The sequence below is a fragment of the Globicephala melas genome, chromosome 16, assembly GCF_963455315.2.
Source record: "Globicephala melas chromosome 16, mGloMel1.2, whole genome shotgun sequence".
NCBI classification, from domain to species: domain Eukaryota; kingdom Metazoa; phylum Chordata; class Mammalia; order Artiodactyla; family Delphinidae; genus Globicephala; species Globicephala melas.
The window spans coordinates 30,943,928-30,968,516 of NC_083329.1; the positions used below are offsets into that span (position 1 = coordinate 30,943,928).

General features: G+C 42.1%; 1 protein-coding gene across 1 annotated transcript in view; it reads left to right on the forward strand.

Moving 5' to 3' along the window:
* TLL2 (tolloid like 2) overlaps window positions 1–24,589 on the forward strand; it is a 128,613-nt gene that overhangs the window by 67,822 nt on the left and 36,202 nt on the right. The window contains exons 4-8 of the mRNA XM_030865573.2: window positions 7,093–7,248; window positions 9,115–9,232; window positions 14,574–14,752; window positions 15,901–16,006; window positions 23,235–23,359. Of these exons, the coding sequence (XP_030721433.1) occupies window positions 7,093–7,248; window positions 9,115–9,232; window positions 14,574–14,752; window positions 15,901–16,006; window positions 23,235–23,359 (684 nt within the window). The remainder of the gene's footprint in view (window positions 1–7,092; window positions 7,249–9,114; window positions 9,233–14,573; window positions 14,753–15,900; window positions 16,007–23,234; window positions 23,360–24,589) is intronic.

Here is a 24,589-nt window from a genome sequence, read left to right on the forward strand (position 1 = left end):
AACCACAGTCCCTGCCCCCATGGAGCTTCCAGTCAGTCTACTGGGGCAACTCACATTTGAAATCTGGATGCAATTTGTAGTCCTGGGCTGGGAGAGCAAGTTAGAGTATCTGTAGAGACCAAGCAGGTAATGTCAATGGGTGAAATGCCTGGATGGGACCCTGAGGAGTGGGAGATAGATTCTAACAACCAGGAAAATGTGTACCCTGACTGTAGAGAGCAGGTGCTACTTAACTGCTATGGGTTGTAAATGATGGAAGATGGGCCCACTGTTGCCAGATCTTTCCATTTTTAAAGAAAAACTAGAAAATCTGGATTTTTATGTGAAATTCCTTGATTTTTAAAAGTTGGCTTCTCAAATGAGAAGCCAACTTTGTTTTTAAACAAAACAAAACAAAAACCCAAAGTGTAGGCCAAAAGCATCCAGGCCAAACAAAACACATCTGTGGGTTGGGTTTATCCCAAGAGCTGCAAGTGTGTGACTTCTGATCTAGAAATTCTAGCAGTAAAACAATTATGTTCAGGCTTAAAAATGTGTTATATGCCAACTTTCTTGTTCTGGCAACTGAACTGGCAGGGACCCCTTTTACAAACATAGAACTACTGGAAAAAAATATAACCTTCCTCTTACTCCAAATTAAAAATACAGAGTTAAGCTCAAAGAAAAGATAGGGAAATTGTCATTATCAGAAAAGAACAGGGAACATAAACCCGTGAAACTAAGCTTCAGATGGTGGCAAAACTGTGCAGAGGGCACTGAGACTGGGCCAGGATTTGGGGTACTGAGGGCTGGTGGTTTTTTTATGCCCATGTAACAGCTATATAGGTTCAGGATTTGTGGCCTTGGTCCCGTGGCCTTGGAGACTGAGATCTTGCATAAAATGAACTCCTTCAAAGGGCTTCCTAATCATTAAAAAAGAAAGAAAAAGAGAGAGAGAGAAAGAAAGAAAGAAGAAAGAAAGAAAAAACAAAGAAAGAAAGAAAAGAAAAGACTAGAAAAACTCTGTCCAGTGGCTGAAAGAAGGGGCAAGAAATCTTGCTATCTTTCCTAGGTTCTAAGTGGGGGTAAAAACATATCTTCTATGAGAAACTGAATCCCAAAGCCTGTTCCTGAGACAGGTATAAGTTCTCAAATTTCATTTCCTATGTATGGAAACCATAAACTTAGAAATTAACATAAAAATTGATCTAGGACCCATAGAATCCCAAGAGCCCTGAAAAAATGAAAATCAGGGTCACACTCATTGCTGAGGGCATATGAGACTCTTGCAGAAAGGAATAACCCTCCCCCACAAAAATGAACTTTAACTGAAAACATTAGAAACACAAAAAGTTAATCCATGAAGGATAATCAACAGAGACAATAACTTGGAGAATTAGTACCCCAAGATGCAGAAATAATAGAAGAATCTGTGTGAGATTAAATAGGTATACATAAAATGACTAAAGAGCCAATGGGAGAATTTGAAACTATTGTGGGGGAGAAAAAGAACAGATCAATTTAGAAGCCACTAAATAGGGCTTTTGGTAATGATAACTGTATTTATTGAAACTGGAATGGGATAAATAGTATATTGAACACAACTGAAGAGAGAATTATTGAAATAGAAAATAGATCTGAGGGGGAGGAGCTTCAAGATGGCAGAAGAATAAGACGTGGAGTTCACCTTCCTCCCCACAAATACATCAGAAATACACCTACATGTGGAACAACTCCTGCAGAACACCTACTGAATGCTGCAGAAGACCTCAGACCTCCCAAAAGGCAATAAACTCCCCACGTACCTGGGTAGGGCAAAACAAAAAAGAAAAAAGAGAGACAAAAGAATTGGAATGGGACCTGCACCAGTGGGAGGGAGCTGTGAAGGAGGAAAGGTTTCCATACACTAGGAAGCCCCTTCATGGGCAGAGACTGCGGGTGGCGGAGAGGGGAAGCTCTGGAGCCACGGAGGAGAGCGCAGCCACAGGGGTGCGGAGGGCAAAGTGTAGAGATTCCCACACAGAGGATTGGTGCGGACCAGCACTCACCAGCCCGAGAGGCTTGTCTGCTCACCTGCCGGGGCGGGCGGGGGCTGGGAGCTGAGGCTCGGGCTTCGGAGGTAATCACAGATTGCCAACAAACACATGAAAGGATGCTCAACATCACTAGTCATGCAAATCAAAACTACAATGAGGTATCACCTCACACCAGTCACAATGGCCATCATCAAAAAATCTACAAACAATAAATGCTGGAGAGGGTGTGGAGAAAAGGGAATGCTTTTGCACTGTTGGTGGGAATGTAAATTGATACAGCCACTATGGAGAACAGTATGGAGCTTCCTTAAAAAACTAAAAATAGAAGTACCATATGACCCAGCAATCCCACTACTGGGCATATACCCTGAGAAAACCATAATTCAAAAAACATGTACCACGATGTTCATTGCAGCACGATTTATAATAGCCAGGACATGGAAGAAACCTAAGTTGATCATCGACTGATGAATTGATAAAGAAGATGTGGCACATATATACAATGGAATATTACTAAGCCATAAAAAAATGAAATTGACTTATTTGTAGTGAGGTGGATGGACCTAGAGTCTGTCATATAGAGTGAAGTAAGTCAGAAAGAGAGAAACAAATACCGTGTGCTAACACATATATATGGAATCTAAAAAAAAAAGAAAAAATGGTTCTGAAGAACCTAGGGACAGGACAGGAATAAAGATGCAGATGTAGAGAATGGACTTAAGGACACGAGGAAGGGGGAAGGGTAAGCTGGGACGAAGTGAGAGAGTGGCATGGACATATATACACTACCAAATGTAAAATCAATAGCTAATGGGAAGCTGCCACATAGCACAGGGAGATCAGCTCAGTGCTTTGTGACCACCTAGAGGGATGGGATAGGGAGGGTGGGAGGAAACACAAGAGGGAGGAGATATGGGGATATATGTATATGTATGGCTGATTCACTTTGTTATAAAGCAGAAACTAACACACCATTTTAGAGCAATTGTACTCCAATAAAAATGTTAAAAAAACAAACAAACAGAAAACCAAAGTAGTTCTAGAAGTTGTAGACACTGTAATAATGCAAGAAAAAGAAATTAAAGGCATACAAATTGGAAAGGAAGAAATAAAACTGTTCTGATTTCCAAATGACATGTTTGTCTATATAGATCTCAAGGAATCTACCACAAACAAACAACTCCTAGAACTAATTAGTGAGTTTAAGAAGATGGCAGAATACAAGACCAAAACACAAAAAAATGCTTATATTTCTAATAATTAATGTGCAGAAACCAAAATTAAAAACACAGTACCATTTATAATCACTCAACAAAAATGAAATACTTATACACTTTAAAAAACATGTATAATATTTGTGTACTGAAAATTACACAATGCTGGTGAAAGAAATAAAGACCTACATAAATGGAGAGAAATACCATGTCCGTGGATTGGAAGGAAGACTCAATATAATAAAGATGCCATTTCTCTCCAAATTGATCTGTAGTTTTAATGTAATTCCCATTAAAATCTCAACATTTTTTTTTGTAGACATAGATAAGCTTACCCTAAAATTTATATGGAAAGACACAAAATTCATATGGAAACATAGCTAAAACAATGGAAAAGAAGTCTAAAATGAGAGTAATCACTCTGCCTGATATTAAGGCTTACTACAAGCCTTCCTCAATATCCCTGGGGGATTGGTTTCAGGACCCTTCATGGATACCAAAATCTGTGGATGCTTAAGCACCTTATATAAAATGGCATAGTATTTACATGTAAACTATGCACATCTTCCCATATACTTCAGATCATCTCCAGATTACTTTTAATACCTAATGCATTGTAAATGCTACATATTTGCTGGTGCACGGCAAATTCAAGTTTTGCTTTTTGGAACTCTCTGGAATTAAAAATATACTTTTGATCCACAGTTGGTTGAATCTCCAATGTTAAACCCAGGGGTATGGAGGACTGACTGTATATAATTACAGTAATAAGACAGTGTTATATTACCAGAGGGATAAACACATTGATCAATGGAACATAATAGAGAACCCAGAAGTAAACCCTATTACTATATGACCCAGCATATTGGGTATTTATCTCAGAGAAATAAAAATCTTCACAAAAACACCTGTTCATGAATATTCATAACAGGTTTGTTTGTAAGAGCTGGAAACAACCCAGATGTCCTTCAACAGGTAAATGGTTAAACAAACTGTGTACTACTCAACAATAAAAGGAAACTATTTATACATGCAACAACTTGGATGAATCTCCAGGGAATTGCACTGAGTGAGAAAAGCCAATTCTCAAAGGTTATACATTGTAGGATTCCATTTAAATAATATTCTTCAAATGAAAACATTTTTGCAATGGAGAACAGATTAGTGGTTGAGAGTGTAGGGATGGGTTGGGAGGGAGGGGAAGGGAGGTGGATGTGATTTTAAAATGACAATATGAGGGATCCTTATGGTGATGGAACTATTCAGTATCTTGAATGTGGTGGTAGATACACAAACCTATACATGTTATAAAACTGTGTAGAACTAGACACACACACACACACACACACACACACACACACACACACACAAGTATACATAATGGTGGGGAAATCTGAATGAGATCAGTAGATGTCCATATCCCAGTTGTAATAATGTACTATAGTTTCATAAAATATTTCTATTGGGGGAAACAGAGTAAAGGGTGTAAAAAGTCTCTCAGTATTATTTCTTGCAACTTCATGTAGATCTACAATTATTTCAAAATTTTTTCAATTTACAAAAACTATTTCATATACAGTAAAAAAGTAATATTGAACCTCAACATTATGACCATTGCAAAACTTGTTTTATTGTTTCTTGTGGGAAATGTATTGCTCACAGAATAACACCTATTGAATGACTCATTTAAAACAAAACACATAATTACACAAAAAGATTGAAAATATGTAGATGCAGAAAAGTTATATGAGGCAAATACTAATCAAAATAAAACTGGCATAGCAATATTAATATCAGTCAAAATAATCTTTATTATGGATGAACATTATTACAGATACAGAAGGTATTTAATGATGAAAGAAGCAATTTATCTGGAACATTTAACAATCCTTAACTTGTCTTATTTAACCAGCATAGCCTTGAACAATATGAAGGAAAAATTAAAAATAAAGGAGAAGATGACAGTTCACAGGCTTAGTTCTCAAGGTTGTTTAAAACACTTTTCTCGGTAGCAGATACACTAAGGAGCCAAAAACATTTGTAAGTAGAATATTTGAACAGATGTGGCACCCTTCAACCATCAATTTTGGAAACTGATGCACATTATTTCAAGGTTATAAGGAATATTTATAAAAACAATCACGTAGTGGGCTACAAAGCAAGGCTCAAAACAACAAAGAATTGATACCTTGGAGCATGGGCCACCATCCATGGCCAGAAGGCCAAATCCAGCCTGCCATCTGTTTTTGCAAATAAAATGTTATTGGAACACAGCCATACCCATTCATTTACACAGTGTCTACGGCTGCTTTCACACTATAATAGCAGAGTTGGGTAGTTGCAATAGAGAATATATTAACCACAAAACTTAAAATATTTACTATCTGGCTTTTTACAGAAAAAGTTTGCTGACCTGTGCCTTGGAGAATAGGTCCTTGGAACACAAAGCAATGTTAGACATCAATAACACACACAGAGAGACAAATGTTTAGAAATTAAAAATCACACGTCTAAATAATCCAAGGATCAAAGAACAAAGTCCAAATGGAACTTACAGAATATATCAAAGTCTAACATTGAAATGTACATGTCAAAAGATGGGATGCAGGCAAAGAGGAACTCAGAGAAATTTTAGTATTAAAATGGTAATATTAGAATGTAAGAAAGATTGAAAATTAATGTGCCAAACATTCAACTCAAGAAGCTAGAAAAGGATGGCCGATTGATTTGTTACAAAGGTGCCAAGACAATTCCATGGGGGAAAAACTAGTCTTTTCATCCAACGGTGCTAGTACAACTGGATATTGCATACAAAAGAATGAAATTAGACCCCTACCTCACACCATATACAAAAATTAACTCAAAATGATTGAAGAGCTAAATACAAGAGCGAAAAGTATAGAACTAAACATAGATATAAATCATTATGAGTTTGGATTAAGCTGTACAGGTACACCTCAGAAATATTGTAGGTTCGGTTCCAGACTACCGCAATAAAATGAAAATGGCAATAAAGTGAGTTGCACAAATTTTTTGGTTTCTCACTGCATATAAAAGTTATGTTTACAATATACTGTAGTTTATTAAGTGTGCAAAAGCATTATGTCTGAAAAAATAATGTACATACCTTAATTTAAAAATACTGCTAAAAAATGTTAACCATCACCTGACAATTCAGCGTTGCCAAAAACCTTCAATTTGTAAAAAACACACAATAAAGTGAAGCACAATTAAACAAGGTATGCCTGTAATTTATTATATATGATACAAAAAGGCAACAAAAAAATGCATAGATTGGACTTCATCAAAATTAAAAACTTTTGTGCTTCAAAGGACAGTATCATAAAAATGAAAAGACAATCTATAGAATAGAAGAAAATGTTTGCAGATCATATATCTGATAAGAGTCTGGTATCCAGAATATATAAAGAATAATTATAACACAACAATAAAAAGACAACACAATTAAGAAATGGACAAAAGATTTGAATAGACATTTCTCCAAAGAAGATATACGAATGACTAGTAAGCACACGAAGAGACATTCAACATCATTAGTCATTAGGGAAATGTAAATCAGAACCACAATGAGATGCCACCCACTTCACACCCATTAGGATGGCTATAATCAAAAAGATTGATGATAACAAGTGTTGACGAGGATGTGGAGACACTGGAACCCTGATGCTTTGCTGGTGGGAATGTAAAATGATGCAGCTCCTTTGGAAAATAGTCCGATAGTCCTCTAAAAGGTTAAACATAGAATTACTATATGCCCCAACAATTCCACTCTTTGGCAAATACCCAAGAGAACTGAAAATATATGTCCACACAAAGTAAATGGCATCATGACTCTCTTGCAGATGGCAAGGAGAATGCTATGCTTCCACAGAGCCCTGGGACCTTGCATGCTGGAGCTGAGACCTTCTCTCCCCGGGTCCGAAGAGCTACAACCTCAAGGACAGAGAGGATATGGCCAGGAGGGGTCATCCCCTATGTCATTGGAGGGAACTTCACTGGTCAGTAGCTCCAAATGAGGCCTGATTTGGGGCTGGATGATTTGTCTTCCTAGGTGGGCAAAGTCCTCCCAGGAAGGACTTCGGTGGGATGGAACAGACACCGGAGCCATAGCAGTCCCCCTGCTGAAGCTCCCTCTTGCCCACAGGGTCTAGTGCAATCGACCTGAGGAAACTGCAGTCTCTGTTGGTGCTATGTCCTCAAAAGTGGTCACCTGGTCCCTGAGGCTTCATGCAGGTGGTGACCCTATGACCCTGGTGGAGTCCCCACCCTCCTTCCTGACAGCATCCATGCCCTTGGTTCCGTTGCACTCCCATGGCATTAACCCAGGGCCACCAGTGCCAGATCCTTAATTAGGTGCTGGTGATAAAAATATGACTAAGATGTCATCCTGCTCTCAAGGGGCCCTCAGCCCTAATAAGAGAGAGAGATGTGTTCCTAAAGAATTAAAATGTGGGACTTGTCATCAGCTACTAACTTTTGTTCCTTGGTGTCTTAACCATGTTCTTTCAGATCTGGTGTGCTTTTCTGGCCAAAGATTTATATAATCTTCTTCCAAATTAACTAATTTTATATAGAGAACTTTGTTTACACGGAGATATTTGTTATTAGTAGGATTGCCATTTTGGTGAGTAATTGCTCTATAAACAATTTTAACTAAAAGTGTCAAGATGTCACTTGACACTTGGATGGCTAAGTTACTCTTTCTTCTATATGTATGTTTTGGGGGGACATTATGACACCACATCCGCATCTTCTACACTATGATGGGAGCCTCCCAATGGTTCGTTGGTTTGTTTTTTGCAACAAAGTCTTTCTAGAATTCAGACCCAATCCCCAACCATCCTGTGTACTTCCCAAACAACTATTTTTCTAGATCCTTCTCATTGCTTCTAGCAAAATCAAAATACAGTAGTATTATTTATTTCAGACTGATAGATTTTGAAAAGAATACTTATTGACTAGATGAAACTATCAGCCTAGAGTTTACTTTATTCTTGCTCCCAATTTACTTATTGCTTTTCCAATTTCTAATCAGGGAAATATGAAGAAAGGTTCAGAGGAAGTATGAAATTCATCTGTTTTCAAAGGACTTGCAGAAAATTAGGCTCAAGGATACCCCAGCAAGACTAAGTGAGAGAGTGTCATGGACATATATACACTACCATATGTAAAATAGATAGCTAGTGGGAAGCAGCCTCATAGCACAGGGAGATCAGCTCGGTGCTTTGTGTCCACCTAGAGGGGTGGGATAGGGAGGGTGAAAGGGAGGCTCAAGAGGGAGGGGATATGGGGATATATGTATAGCTGATTCACTTTGTTATACAGCAGAAACTAGCACACCATTGTAAAGCAATTATACTCCAATAAAGATGTTAAAAAAAGAATGATACAACAGGATTATTATATTTGAAAAAAAAGGAACCCCCAGCAAACACTGAACCCCAATGCAAAAGTAGCATGAATGTACATGCAAATAGAATTTATAGAGCATATGGGAATACCATCCTGTAGGTATAAAATAGAATGAAGGGGTGGAACGCAGTGCTGGTGATTTACTTCAAGAGCCTAAAATTGCCAAATTGAATAACCTGAGTAACATTTTTTAAAATTTAGAAAAGTACTTTCAATACAAAGGAAAAGTTGGGGACATTTTGAAAAATCTATTTTTACCCTCTCTCCCAATTCACAAACTCCTACTCTCTAGGTTTCGGTAATTCAGGAAAGTTATACTGTATTCTTAGCTAGGGAAATCCTTAGTCCTAGTTCATTTTTATTCTGGGGCACCCAGATGAGCTTTTTTTGATCATTAGAACATGCTTTGTTGTCAGCCAGCATCTAAGGAAGGTATGGACCTGTCATTTCAGGAAGCCAGAGAGCCATTTTTAAGCAGGCCATGAGACACTGGGAAAAGCACACCTGTGTGACCTTCATAGAGAGGACGGATGAAGAAAGCTTTATTGTGTTCAGTTACAGAACCTGTGGGTAAGTGAAAGCAAGTTCACCTCAGTGGAATCTGAGGCAGACAAGTCAGATGGCTCATGAGTCTTGAATTTTCTCTCTGAAACAAAGTGTTTCCAATATGCTGTAATATATAGAAGCCCAGCATTTGTCAGGAACTCTTCTTGCCCTCAATGAACTCACAATCCAGGGACAAAGTGGGTAGGTCAAGAGGAAGACTCCAGAATGACAAGGTGTCTGTATCTCCTGTCATGGGAGCAGTTGAAGGAATTGGGAGTGTTTCATACAAAGTGGTTCTGAACCGCCTTGGGGCCAGTGATTCCACTGAGAATCTGATGAAGCTATGGGCTCCCTCATTATGGATGTACATATATGCAAAATTCTTCATGTAATTTTGTGGGCTCCATGGGCTTACAGACTTCCTCCAGAAAACATAACAAATAATAAGATGACTGGATTATGACTGTCTGTTATGCCAATAAATGTAAGTGTGATATACTCTCCTATTGAAAGGAAAAGTTTCCCATATTAGTTCAAAAACTTAAACCCAACTACATGCTGTATACATGAGATGACTACTGAAGAAAATGATCCAGAAAGGTTTAAAAGCAAAAGGTAAGAAGGCATACAGGCAAATACCAACAAAAATAAAGCTGGGATCACAATTCTAGTTGTAGACAGGCTTTTTTGTTGTTGTTGTTTTTTAAGTCAGAAAGTACTAAAAAAAAAAATGGTGAGACACTTTATAATGAGAAAGAATTCAAACTACGGTGAGAATATAACAGTCATAAATCTTTATGCACCAAATAGCATAGCATTAAGAGTCATAAAACAAGCCCCAGGGGTTTCAAGGGTAAATTGAGAGAAACACCAGCAGCAGAGGACTTTATTTCATGTCTGTGAACCCAAGTAGGTCAATGTCAAGTTGACCGAAAAATAAGTAGAGATTTGTAGAGGACTGGAAGAATATTAGTAGAGTTGATCCTATGAGTCAGATTCTATAACCTGATAACACATTTTTTAAATGCCTACTGAATGTTTATAGACATTGTTCATCTGTTAAGTATTAAGAACACCTCAGTGGGCTTCCCTGGTGGCGCGGTGGTTGAGAGTCCGCCTGCTGATGCAGGGGACACGGGTTCGTGCCCCAGTCCGCGAGGATCCCACATCCCACATGCCGCAGAGCGGATGGGCCCGTGAGCCATGGCCGCTGAGCCTGCGCGTCTGGAGCCTCTGCTCTGCACCGGGAGAGGCCACAACAGTGAGAGGCCCGCGTACCAAAAAAAAAAAAAAAAAAAGAACACCTCAATGAATTCTAAAAGGCAGAGATAACATTAAAATATTCTCTGATTGCAAAGCAGTGAAACTGGACATAACATAATAACAACAAAAGATAGAATAGATACTCCTGCATTACCTGGTAAGTTAAAAGTTCCCTTTTTTACAACTCTTAGGTCATAAAGAAATCAGGATTAAAATGATAAGAAGTCTAGATAAATGAAAGCCCTACAATTCAGAATTGAAGAGATCTGGGTAAAGCTATGTCCATAAGAAAACCCACAGCCTCAGATATCCACATCACTAAGAATGACAATGAAATATTCAAGTCAAAGACATAAGCAAAATAAATAAATACATAAAACCCACCACCACGACAAAACAAACCTAGTGAGAGCAGAAGAAAATGGACAAGGTAACACATTACAGGACTGATAAATTGAAGAGTAAATTCTTTGAATAAACAAACAACTGTAGACAAACTACTTACTCGTTAGTCTAAGACAAAAAAGTGACAATGCAGAAATATACAAAATCAGACGTGCAAAAGGGGGAAATAACCACAGATTCAGCAGAATCATAAAGGAGTACTTTATAAAACTCTAAGGCAAGAAATGTGGAAATCTGGATAATGTGAATGACTTCAAGGTAAATATAAAGGGCTGGCACAGGCCAGTAACTGAAAGAAATCAGAAAATTGACAGAAAAACTTTCTCCCCACGCCTCCAATGTAGAGTTTCACAGATGAATTCTTTCAAAACTTCAAGAAACAGATTATTCTGGTACTATTTAAGTTTTTTAGAGCACAAAAGAACACTTTCTTCCAATTAACTTTTAATGAAGTATCATGGCATTGCTACCCCCTAATGAAAAAGATGACACCAGGGAAGAAAATTATAGACTCATCTAACTTATGAACAGCCGTGAAAAATAGAATAGAAGAGTAGGCTGCCAAGAAGGTTTATCTAAGGAATACAAGACTAGTTCAACATTAGGAAATCTTTGCATTATTCAACATATTGATAGATCAAAGGAGATAAGCCATATTCATGTCTCAATAGATGCTAAAAAGGCATCTGCACGTTTCGACATGCCTTTGTTGTTTTAAAAAAGTAGTCACGGTAGTACAAGAAGAGATGTCAGGGATAGATCCCTGACTTACACACACACACACACACATACATATATATATATATATATATCTCCAAAGCACATTTCATGTTTATCAGAGATAATTCTAGAAGCATTTCTGTTAGAGTCAGGAACAAATCAAAGATGTTCATGATCACCACAATTATTTAACATTTTTTTCTGGAAATAATAGCTAATGTAATTTGACAAGAGAAAGAGATAAACACAATGAATATTGGCAGGAACAAGCCAGTGTTTGTATTGTTTGAAGTTAATGTAATGTGTGCCTAAAACACTCAGAAAATCAATCGAAGAGCTATCAGAAACAAAAGGAGACTCTATTAAAGTGACTGATTACAAAATTAATAAACAGAAAATTAATTACTTTTCCTTTAATGAAATAATTTGATATACTTTCATAATGGAGAAAATCACAACTTTAATAGAAACATAGTAGATAATATATTTAAGAATGAACTTAACAAAAATGCAAACATATGCCAGACTTATAGAAAGAAAATGCCAAAACTCTAAAGAAACTTAAAAAAGAAGAAAAAATGAAAAGGCATACCATTTCCTGATATGGAAATGCCCAACATAGTAAAGATGTCAGGACTTCCTAAAATAACCTATAAATTCATGCCATTCTGATTTGTATGTATATGTGGGTATGTGTATACATGTATTTTAAGAACTTGAACAAATGGTATTAGAATTTTTCATGTAGAAATAACTGAGAGAGAGAGAGAGAGAGAAAGAGAGAGAGAGAGAGAGAAACCAAACAATAGTGACAGGGACAGAGATAGGGGAGTGTTTGGTGTCCTATCCCAACATATAGGATATTAAAATGCAAATGAAGATAATAACAATTAAAACCATTTGGAACTCAATAAAAAATAGATAATATGGAACAAAAGAGTTTAAAATGAATATGTTTATACACAAATTTAGGTAGCATTTTAAATGAGTGAGAGAAAGATGTATTAGTCAATTGGGATATTTGAACATTGGGATAATTAAATAGCTCATTGTGAAAAAAATGAAGCTGGAATCCTACCTCACTTCTTTTTTTAAAAATTAATTTATTTTTTAATTTATTTATTTTTGGCTGCGTTTGGTCTTCGTTGCTGCACACAGGCTTTCTCTAGTTGCGGCAAGCAGGGGCTACTCTTCGTGTGGTGCACGGGCTTCTCATTGCAGTGGCTTCTCTTGTTGTGGAACATGGGCTCTAGGTGTGCAGCCTTCAGTAGTTGTGGCACGCAGGCTCAGTAGCTGTGACTCGAGGTCTCTAGAGCACAGGCTCAGTAGTTGTGGCGCACAGGCTTAGTTGCTCCATGGCATGTGGGATCTTCCTGGACCAAGGCTCGAACCCATGTCCCCTGCATTGGCAGGCAGACTCTTAACCACTGCGCCACCAGGGAAGCCCTACCTCACTTCTTATACCAAAAATTATTCTAGCTGGATCAAAGATATAAACATTTTGAAAAGAAAAAGAAAGAAAAGAAAAAGAAACAAAAATTTGAAAAGTATTAGAAGGAAGCAAGAGTGTATTTTACTTATAATCTTGGAATGCAGATGGCCTTTCTAAACAGAACATAAGAACATAAAGAAATTACATTAAAATTTTATATGACAAAAACAACACAAAAAACAAAGTTAAATAAGAAAGCAAGAAAAATATTTGTAACACGTCTGATAGTCAAGGACTTGATCCCATAATGTACAAAGCATTCTTACAAATCAGTAATAAAAAGATGAACAACCCCCCAAAATTGGGGGAAAATGTGATCTCACAGTTCCCAAGAAAAAAATATAAATGTCACATAAAACATGAAAAACTATCCAACCTCAGTACAGTGAAATACCACTTTTCACCTATCAAATTGACAAAGATAGTTTGGCAAAACCAGTGCTGTCCCAGTTGTGGGGAAACAGGGCTTTTTAATATACTATTAGTGGGCATATAAAGAGACACAACATTTTGGGATTGCAGTTTGATAGTATCTAACAAAATATCAAATGCACATACTCTTTCTTCTATTAATTCCACTGCTAGGAATTTACCCTACCACAAACGAGAAAGACCCTAATGGTTTCTTTGTTTTGCATTTTGTTGTTTGTTTGTTTTGTCTCCCTCTCCCCTGAGGCTTTGTTTAAATAGCAAAAACTGGAGTCAGCCTAAATGTACATTAATAGGAGACTGATTAAATAAATTTTAATACTATGTTGCTTTGAAAAAAATTAGATAAGTCTACATGTGCTGTTATAAGAAGATCTATAAATTAAGGAGGAAAAAAGGCAAGATGAAGGACAATGTACATGGTGTATTTTGTAATTAAAAGAATATATGTACATAGATGTATTACATATTTTGGAATAGCATTTAAGAAACTGTTAACAGTGGTTATCTTCAGAGCCTTAATACTTAAATCTTTTGTAACGTGGGCGTGTATTTTTAAAATGTTTTATAGAAGTTATTTGAGTGGTGGGATTATGGGCCATTTTATTTTTTATACTTTTCTATATTAGGAATAATGAATATATATTTAAAAAGATAACTGTGCCCAGAAGGGGAGTCATCTCTAAGGCTCCTCTGGTAATAGTATCAAGACTCATGCTTTACAGAAACCATTGTCTCCTCCTTGTCATCAGAGATGGTCCAGCGGAGATTGGGGGGTGGGGGAAGTTAGTTGCTTTTTTCCTGGAAGAGAGGCCATATCTTTCTTCAGATTCTCAAGGGAATCCATGACCACCATAAAGGTCAAGAACCATTTTTGGAGGGAATTTCTGCGTTGAGAGGGAAGTTAGACAATGAGATCATTTTCAGCTCTCAAGTCTGCGTTTCTTTTAGACACACACACACACACACACACACACACACACACCCCCAAGGGAGGGGTGTTAGACTCTTGCTATTCCCTGATCTGCTGACCTGGGTATTTCTGCAACTGTCCAGCTGTTGTTCCTATGTTGGGCGCCGAGGTGGAGGCCCGCAGGCCATATCCATTGGGAAAAACTGTGACAAGTTTGGGATTGTGGCGCATGAGCTGGGCCACGTGGTCGGGTTCTGGCATGAACACACCCGGCCAGACAGAGACCAGCACGTCACCATCATCAGAGAGAACATCCAGCCAGGTAAGGAGTCTGTATGGAGCCTGGAAGACACCGGTCAGGCAGGTGGCATCCATGGGGTCAGGAAGGAGTAAAGGGGCAGGGGTGGGGAGCAGACAACACTCGTTTATAAGTATGGAGGCCTTTGTCACTAGCACTGTCCATCGGTGGCCCTTCCTGGGAGGTCATCTGCCAGAGCTTGTAGGAGAGAGCAGAAGTGAAATAACTTTCCACGTTGTAAAGGAATCCAATTCCATTTCCTAACAGGAACAGAATCTACCAGAACACTGTTGCAGCATCAAAGCTGATAAGCCAGAAAAAGAGTTCTCCCAGTTGCTTTTCTAAGACTCATTTTTGCTGATGTAGGCAACATATTTTTGAAACTGAAATATAATTAAGATACAGTACACGTAAAAAGAGTATTCCTGCCTATCCCAAGGCAGATAGTGTCTAGATTTCTTAAAAATACCTCCTCCTGTGAAACAGTTTTATACATAAATTCATACTGAACATGAAAGTAGCTGGTTGAATAATATAGTTGCCTTAAAAATGCTTTTGAGAGCCTGAATTGTGAATGTGGGGTTGAAGTTAACTCTTGGATTTGTTTTCTTTTGTTCTGTCAATAGCAAGATTAGAGATTTAAAAACAATTTTTTTTTGAGCAAGCAGACTGATAATTAACCTGTCTACTAACTGAGTTTAGGAGTTTTGTTTTTGTTTTTGTTTTTGTGTTTTGCGGTACATGGACCTCTCACTGTTATGGCCTCTCCCGTTGCGGAGCACAGGCTCCGGACGCGCAGGCTCAGCGGCCATGGCTCACGGGCCCAGCCGCTCCGTGGCATGTGGGATCTTCCCAGACCGGGGCACGAACCCGTGTCCCCTGCATCGGCAAGCGGACTCTCAACCACTGCGCCACCAGGGAAGCCCGAGTTTAGGAGTTTTGAGTGGCATTTTGGGAGGGGTGTTGTGTGGTGGGGTGTGACCACATAGTGCTGTTCTGTTTCAAATTTCCAATCTGTTAAAAACAACAAGAACCACCACCAAACCTGTCATTTGTCTGATTGGGCTAACAGAGCTCTCGGAAGTTGCTATGGGCCCTCCTTCTCCCTCCTGTGCCTCCTTTCAGGTGCCTGCCTTGGTTTTCAAAGGCCTTAACAGAGTGTTATGTCACAGGTCAGGAGTATAATTTCTTAAAAATGGAAGCTGGGGAAGTGAGCTCTCTGGGAGAGATGTACGACTTTGACAGCATCATGCACTACGCCCGGAACACCTTCTCAAGGTCGGAATCTATGGTTATGCCTCGTCTGTGTTGTAATGTGCCTGCCGCAGGCTTGGGTCGGATTCCTGGAGGTCTGCAGAGAGCGGGTCTCTGCATGTCCCTAGCACGGTTGGCGTGTCTGTCCTTGAAATACAGTGGCCTCTGGGCTGCAGTGAAATATAATCTAATCAGGTTCCCGCTAATAAGATTGAATCCCATTGTGAAGCTGGTGTTTCATCATGCCCTCGTGTCACAAACAGCAAACTAGAAAAGGGAAATTATCAAGAGGTTAGCTGGGATAATAACTTAAAGGCTCTGTATAAAATTTCCAGTGGGGGGGGGGTGGGTATCTTCTGAAGTATGTCCTTGATGTAAGCATGGTGACGCCAACCAGTTCTCCTAGAAGCAGTGTGGTTTATTGGAACCTAGACTGTGTCATAGCTGGGAGGGTGGTAAATCATGGGTTCATTTTAGAAGAAAATGAGCCTCCGGCCAGCTGGTGGGCACACAGGTAGCTGGGATTAGAGTGAGAACAAAACTCCAGGTCTCCTGCCTGCTGGCTGCGCATGAGGGTAGCTGTTTTCCTCAAGCATGGTCACACCAGTTATGTACAGCTGGCATCAGCAGGATCTGTTTTGATGAGTTCGTGCTGTGCTGGACCCAGTATTTAAGTATTTTCTGTATTGCCCTTGCTTCTAGATCATATAAGTGTTTTGTATATAGAAGTTTTCGCCCGCTAGTCCCAGTTTTGTAGGTCTTTCCACTCGACTTAAAGGAGACACAGTGCGAGTATTCTCTCTTGGCATTTTTCCCCCGGTCTCTTCTTAAAACCAGCTTGTTTGCTCTTTATTTATTTAATCATTAAAAAAGATTTGAGGTGATTCCCAATATACACAAGAAGAAAAACTAGGTGAGAAGACTTGGGGATGGGGGAGGGAAATATAAGGGTCGATGGCTAAGCTGAAGCTTGGCATCAGTTTGGTATTCAGAATATATGCCATAAAGTCATGTACCCTTTGTTGGGGTTGGCAGAAAACCCTGCCCTGTGCTTCCTAGCAAGTCATAGCAAAGAGGGAAACAATCCATTTCATAAGTCTCTGTGTCCATAAAGATCAAAGGAAACCATTAGGTCAGGAGACATAGTGCTCTTGGGAGTAGAAGGAAGACTATTTACGCAGGCTGATTGGCTCTTGGGTACGGCTGCTGAAAGCATCCTGTTGATGAGGTCGTAGAACCGTGGGAGACATCCTCCAACCCTCAGCATCCCACGTTCCACGGGGGCACTGTGCTCTGGCCACACAGCTGAGTTAGTTAGGATGGCCATCCTGCACCCAGGCAGGGGCTCTCCAGAACTCTAATGGGAGGAGTTTGGCCAAAGTTAGCATCTTTGAACACCTGGCATGGGAGTGACCTACCCTGTTTTCTTTACTCTTCTCCTCGCTCTTTATCAGAAGACACAGAAGGCAATGTGATGTGGGGATGAGACCACTGAACTGAGAGTCAAAGGCTGGATTCTAGCCCTCGTTCTCTCCCATGTACCTTGCTGTTGAAGGAGGTCCAGACAGTAATTCGGGGCAGCTGTGTGTAGGGTCAAATCGCCACCTCCCTGGGCCTCAGTTCCCTCATGAGAGAGTTGGACCAGATGTTCCCTGAGCCCCTTCCAGCTCGAACATTTCAGGTTGTAATTTCTTAACGAGAATGGGTGAGGGATTGACAGATATGATCACACTCATTGCCGTATTGGAAATCCGAGGCTTCCTCTTCCACGCTGGGAAACTGAGACTTTGAGGGACCTACCTGGGGGTGTGAGAGTCAGGATAAGTGGCCCCTCTGCAGATGTCAGAGGTGGGATGCTTGGGTGTGGCGGTGGGACTGATTCAGGTTTGGGAAATGGTTTAGGGAATAGCCAGCTCACATCGCATCGGCCCCAGGGGTTGCAGGCGGCTAAGTAGAGCCAAAGTGTTGATTTTTTCAGGGAATCAAGGTCAAGTTGGTCCAGGTGAGAAGCTTGTACCTTGGGTCTTGTTTTTATAGCTGTCCAAACTCTTCATATTGCTTTACACCTTATCTATCAATTATTCTTATAAATTTATTTATTAATATTTATCTGTTGCATTCTCCTCTCCCTCACTGGACTGAGATCTTTGAGGACAGAGACTATCTCATTCTCTTCTAATCCCCAGCACCCAACACAGCGCCTGGCACAGAGTAGCTGTTCAATAAATATTTGTCAAATGAATAAATTAATGAATGAGTCGAAGGAGACAGGAGATCTGCAGTGCTGGGGACTAGGTGAGGGAAGAAATGTCCATCGTCTCATTGCAGTTCTTTCCACATGCAGTTACAGTGGTCACTTCATTAAGAAGAATCTACAAGTTTCTATTATGTAGGAAATTTTGGATAAATTACTACAAATGGGATATAGAAACTGCATTGCCTTCTCCATGCCTGCGACGTGCCAGTAACTGTGCAAAGCTCTGAAGCCAGAGGCCGAGGCAAGAGTGAAGACAGACTGTCTTCTAGCACCAACATTTCTTTTCTTGTCTTTCAAGAAAAAAAATTCTTTTTTTTTTTTTTTTTTTCTGATTTCTAACCCGTAATGCCATCCCTTTTGCCCCTCAGGAGATAACCGTTTTAACACCGTTGTCAGCGTGAAGGATTTTATCAGCACAGACCAATGGAAACCCATGGACCAAACCCATGAAATAACAGTTCCTCATCAAAAGTCCACCTAGAAGGGAGCTTGGCAAGGGAGCAGCACATGGGTGTGATGGGCTGCTAGTTAGGAGAGGAGCAGCTTCCCTGAAGGGGTCAAAGGGCGGCAGAAGTCCCCTTCTGCTCACATGATGTTATCTATTGTTTTACAACAATCTACCCCCAAACTTAACAGCTCATAAAAACTTATTTTTTATGACATTGTGGGTCATTCTGATTCATTCTTCTCTGGGCTTGCCTGGGATTGCTCCCACGGCAATACTCATTAAGACTCTTAAGACCCAGGCTTTAGGATGTGCGTGACATCACCTCTGTCACATTCTGTTGGCCAGAGCAAGGCTCAGGACCAGCCCAGATTCAAGTGATGAAGAAAGAGATTCTACCTCTTAATGGGAGGAGTTGCAACTTCGTATTGCGGAGGGATACGGATGTTAGGAGGCACAGACTTGTTATTTTAACAATCCACCGCAGCTACCTTCACACCCCTGCCCCAGAGTTGAGAATGATTTTGGCAAATCTATTTTGTAGCATTGTCCCCTATGCCAATTTTCTGCATGGATTTTCAGAAAACTACTTTGTTCATTGGGGGCATTTATCAATGGAGTCTTTAACTGGGTACTTTTTGTAAGATTTTCCCTCTCCCTAGTTCCATGTCATTACTCTTGGTCACATGTCCCCTGGAGCTAGCCCGCACATTGTCTTTGATTCTGTGAAAGAGTAGAAAATGGCCTATAGAACATTTGCTCATCTCAGAGGCAAATGCTATTCCTGCTGATGGGAAACCCAATCTTCATGTGTCTTTACGATTGTCCTTCCAACTTTATTCCCTCTAGTTTATTGCAGTCCCTCCCTCCTCCCCATGGTTGGACCCCGGGCTGTGGGGAGTGATGTCTTTGGAGGTTTTGTTGGGCAAGGGTCCAGGAGATTAGGAAACAGTTCTCTGGTACAGGGGCTTCTTTGTTTGGAGAACTCAGAGCTGACAGTTTTATTCCCTAAGGGCATCTGCCAAACCCTTTCTTAGTTTAGCAGAATGTCAATGCTGAGAGTGTCCTACATAAAAAGGGGGGATGTAATTGCAGCGGTTTATATAGGGATGTCTCTTGTAGTAAACATCTTCCACAGCCCACCGCTGTGCTGGCAGCTCAGGGACGTGCAGGGGAGGGAGTCTCAGCTCGCAGAGCTGTCTGAGTGTGAGCCCAGGTGGTTCCTCCTGCTTTGGTTTCAGAGGTTTCCAAGCTTCCTAACTCTACCACGTACCTAACAGACATTAAGACCTGTTTCTTGGGTGGTGGGAAACACTGGCTGGAGGGAGGTAGATGCTAGGAGGCAGGTTCCAGGCCTGCCTGCGTCCAGTTCACGGCTGGCTCCCCATCACTAGCTTTGTACTCGGGTGAGTCCCTTAGGCTCCGCAGGCTTGGTTTTCTCACCTGTAGAGAGGACCCCTAATAAACAGCGCCTGCTTCCTAGGGTGTTTGTGGGGATTAAATGAGATGGTGCATTTAAAGGGTCCAGGCCGGGCCTGGCACATAGGAAGGTCTTGTGAACGCACAGCGGGTGTGAGCACACACTCTCCACACAGCAGGCTGCTGCCTGAGTTGCCTGCACTGTGTGGGCTTCCACGTGGTCATTTAGCCTGAGTTGCCGAGAGATTGTACTGAGGCTTGCATTTCATGCAGCAAAATGTCTTTCTCCAGGAGAATCAAGAAAACGATTACAAGTGAACACATTTTACGTTAGGGCAGAAGTACCCATTTTTAAGATTCATATGTGATTGAATTTAGAATTTTATGTAGAGTTATCACTTGTGGTTTCAAACTTGGTGAGGTCACTGAGGGAGACCAAAGATTCCACAAAAGTTTCTCTGAAGGACCCAGAGATGAGGTGATGGGAGTTAGAGAGAGACAGGCCAGGTGGTTAAATGTTGGGGAGAGCGGTGCTGAAAAGGACATCGGCAGGCAATCTAGGCTCTGGTGTGCTAATATAGGAAAGAAAACGAGCTTGAAATCTGATTTAGGGGAAAAGTATCTACACAAACAAAAAGGAGGAACTAGGGATAATATATATTTTCCAAAGTAGTGCAGAATTTAGGGAAAAGGAAATGTTTGAGAGAGAAAGAGAAGAAAAAGGAAAGAGCAGCTAATAACTAGGTAACAAGCATTTTTGCATTTCCTTTTGAGTATAAATAATTATTTTGCAAAATCTTTTGATGCCAGTGTCCTATCTTGGCTGCGTAAATTAATTCAAGAAGCATGTTTTGAGTTGGCTACGCTTTGGTTCCTGAGGGCATAGAGACAAGGACCCAGCCTCTCTGCTGAAGAAACTTATTGTTTAGCAGAAAAGACAATTATCATCACCCCCAAAAAGACAATACAGTATGATAAGAATCATATCGTATTAGGCGAATAAGGCCCAGAGGAAGGAGTGGTTCACTCAGGATGGGAGGGATAGAAAGGGCTTGGGAAGACTTTTAAGAGGGAAAGCCATCTGGTGGTGTTTTGGAGGATGAACAGGAGTTTGGTAGTGGTCAAGAAGATGGGGTATGGGCAGCCTGGGCAGAGGACAGCTTGTTTAAGGGCATTTTTGGGGCTGGCAGGAGTACTAGCTTGCTTATGATAACGAGTGAGGTGGAGGTGTCAGGAGAGAAAGGCAGAAGCCAGCGAGCCACAGGCCTGGAGATCCAGGTGGTGATTGGAAGTCGGCGAAGGCCCGTAAGCAGAGCGGGCACATGCCTGTCCTTACATTTCAGGATGATCACGTTGCAGCATTGTGGAGGGTAGAGCAGAGGTGGCAGAGTCTACAGGGGGGAGGCCAGTTGAGAAGCTACTGGAAAGAGAGTTCAGGAAGGGGATGCTGATTGCTAAACCAGTGGTCTGGAATGAGGAGGAAGGCATAGATTCAGGGGATGTAGAGAGGGTGCCATGGACAGGTCCTGGTTCCCAGTTTTGACAAGGGAGTGGGAGGAAGAAGACAGAGCCAAGGGCACCTTCAGATTCAGTCTCAGGAGACAGATTCATGGAAGGAGCAGGAGGACGGAATGCATTAGGTTTTGAATGAGTTGCATATAAGAGCTCCAAAGGACAGTGCAGTGGAGCGGTCACCAGACTTCTGTCTTAGCAGATGGTTCTAGAGCTGGAATCAGAGAATTAGCTGTCAGCCTGTAAGTGTCAGTTAAAACCCAGGGAAGCAAGTGGAGCAAGAGAGAGGAGAGAGGAGAGAAGAGGGGGAGGGCGGAACCCTAGGGATAGCACTCCTGGGAAGCAGAAGAGGGAGAGATCCTAACTTACGGCTCAGAGAGAGCAGTGCCTGGGAACCAGGGAGAAGAGAGTCCAAGAGAGGAGGGGCCAGCAAAGGGGCGGTGCTGCCGAGAGGGCAGGTGAGCATTGGCAAGGGGCCATCTGACTTGTCAGTTGGTCGGGGACTGGGGACCATTGCTGGCGTGGTCAGATCGCAGTTGGATTGAGGAGTGAAGGTGAGGTAGGCAGCCAGAGAATGGAGACAATTCTTTCCAGAAACTTGGTTAAGAAGGGACAGAAAGGAATAGGGTGGTAACTGGAGAAGGTGTCCTTTCAAGGGAAGGCCCTACCCTCCAGGAGAGGTCCCAGGTTGGGGGTCTGGAAGCAGAGTGGGAAGATCAGGCAGGGGGTAAACCACACCCACCAAATGGAGGCGTGAATAGAGCCAGTACCCCGCCAGGCATCCTGGTGGACATTCGTCTGCTTTGCTCCTCTTAGGTTTCACTCCCACTGGAGCAGAATGAGATGTGAACGTTAGAAGGGGCTGCCATGACCATCTAGGCCAATCTCTTACTGTTCAGAGGGGTGAACTGAGGCTCAGGGAGGGAAGGGACTTGTCCGAGGCAAGTGAGGCCTTACAGGTGGCAGGGAGGCCTTACACAGAAATCTCTAGGCCAGAGCTCTCTTGACTACCTCCTGTTCTTTGCATTCATCCCGTTTTCCGTCTGATTATCCCTCTTGCCAGCTAAGGCCCCCAAACCCTGAACTGCTTCATTCACCAACTCATCAACGAGCGCTTGCTGACCAGCCCCTGAGAACCTCACACTGTACTGGTTCCCAAGCTTTCTCTGGAGCCTCTCCAAGACTTACCCATTTTGGGAGCTGCCCGTCGCACAACTCCAGAGGGCGCCACTCACACAGTTGTCTCTCTGAATGGTGCTCCCTGCAGCTGTGCAGTGGGGGGGCCCTGGGGCCTGGACCTGTCAGGGCCTTTGTGGAGATGCTCGGTACACTTCAGTAAGGAAGCCCTCAGGGCCACTGGGCTAGGGCATAGTTTTAAACTTGGCAGAGTCATTTTCCCATTGGAAAGGGAGCCGGCAGCTGAAGAAATGGAATGCTAACATGCCAGCACAAGGGGAGGCAACGTCATGAGTCATGTCAGCCTGGGGCGAGCAGGCCAGGGGGTAGGAATGTTCATGGGGTTGTGGGCAAAGGAAATGAAGACTCGAAATCCCCACGCGGACAGCCTGACAGCCTTGACTTTTCGTTCTCCTTTCTCGCTCTCTCCTTTCTTCCTGTAGAGGAGTTTTCTTAGACACCATCCTCCCCCGTCGAGACGACAATGGCATCAGGCCAACCATTGGCCAGCGTGTGCGGCTCAGTCAGGGAGACATAGCTCAAGCCAGGAAGCTGTACAAATGCCCAGGTAACTGAATCGCAGGGGTTCCAGGGCCTCCAGAGCACCATGGAGACCACTTAACTCAACCACCACAGGCAAACATCCCTGGTGCTGGGAAGACTCCTTGGGGGACTTGAAGAGTCTCCCCCTTGGCAGTTGTCATTCCTGGCGTGCTGAGGTGCTGGACAGTGCAGAAAGCCTAGCGGTGGAGGGGCTGCAGGTGGTGAAGCAAACAATAGGTCTTAGAGCCCACAGCTTAACTTGTGGGAAGCTTTGGAATTCTCCGGCAAAGCCCTGACGTTCAGAAGAGGAAGAGGCGTAGTGGTGCAGTAGTGAACGGGAGTCCAGTGCGGTGTGCCTCCCATAGGGATCAAAGCACTCTCCTTTCTATGGGAGTAGGGGACGTGGGTTTGGTAAAACAAGAACCCCAGGTTTTGCAGAAAGGCAAAGAGTGAAGGAGAATGCTTTTGAAAGGGTAGAAGCCAGCTTCCCAAACACTGGAAGGCAGAGGGCATCTCAGTGCTGTAAATGAGATCATTTCTATGGGCTTGGGCTCTCCTAGCCATCCAGGGTGCTAGTCAGTGGCCAGTATTCTGCCATTGGAGATGGGACGGTACACTGGATCCAAGCAGATGTCTGCTTCTCTGCCAGTTCGAAACCCCCCGCCCCTTGGCTTTGCCCTCTTTGCTTCCATCTCGTTGCCTTCAGCACTGTCACCCCCGCCCCCCTTGCCTCCCAGTGGGGAGCTCACGTTGGCCCCTTTAAGCTGCTGAGCTTCAGTGTAAAGCGCTCCTTGACAGCAGCCAAGTTTTTACCAGTGATGGGTGAGAAGGTGATTTGGTGGTTTGGGGGGCAAGAAAGAAATTCCATTACCAAAAGGTCCAGCAACCTTTTCCAAACTCCCAGACCAAACACGTGGTTCGATCATGGGACAGAATATTTGGAATAGGGGCCATCTTAGAAAATTGGACTCGCAGCTTTTTTTCAAACGACACTGCCGGCAGCACACGCTCACTTGCAAAGCGACAACCATACTCGACCCCTAAAGGACCGCAGTGCTGGCACTGCTTCCCTCCAGGCCACCGTTCTGGGAGACCCCCCGACCATCTGTGCCCTGCACCTGCACAGAAAAGGTCTCTGGCTTCCCCAGCTCGTGTGCAAAGGACGGGGTGCTCAAAGGACCGTGTGGGACTGCTCCATCACGACACTCTGGGAAATAAGCCCATCCAGCTATTAGTCATCTGGGGGCATGTTAGG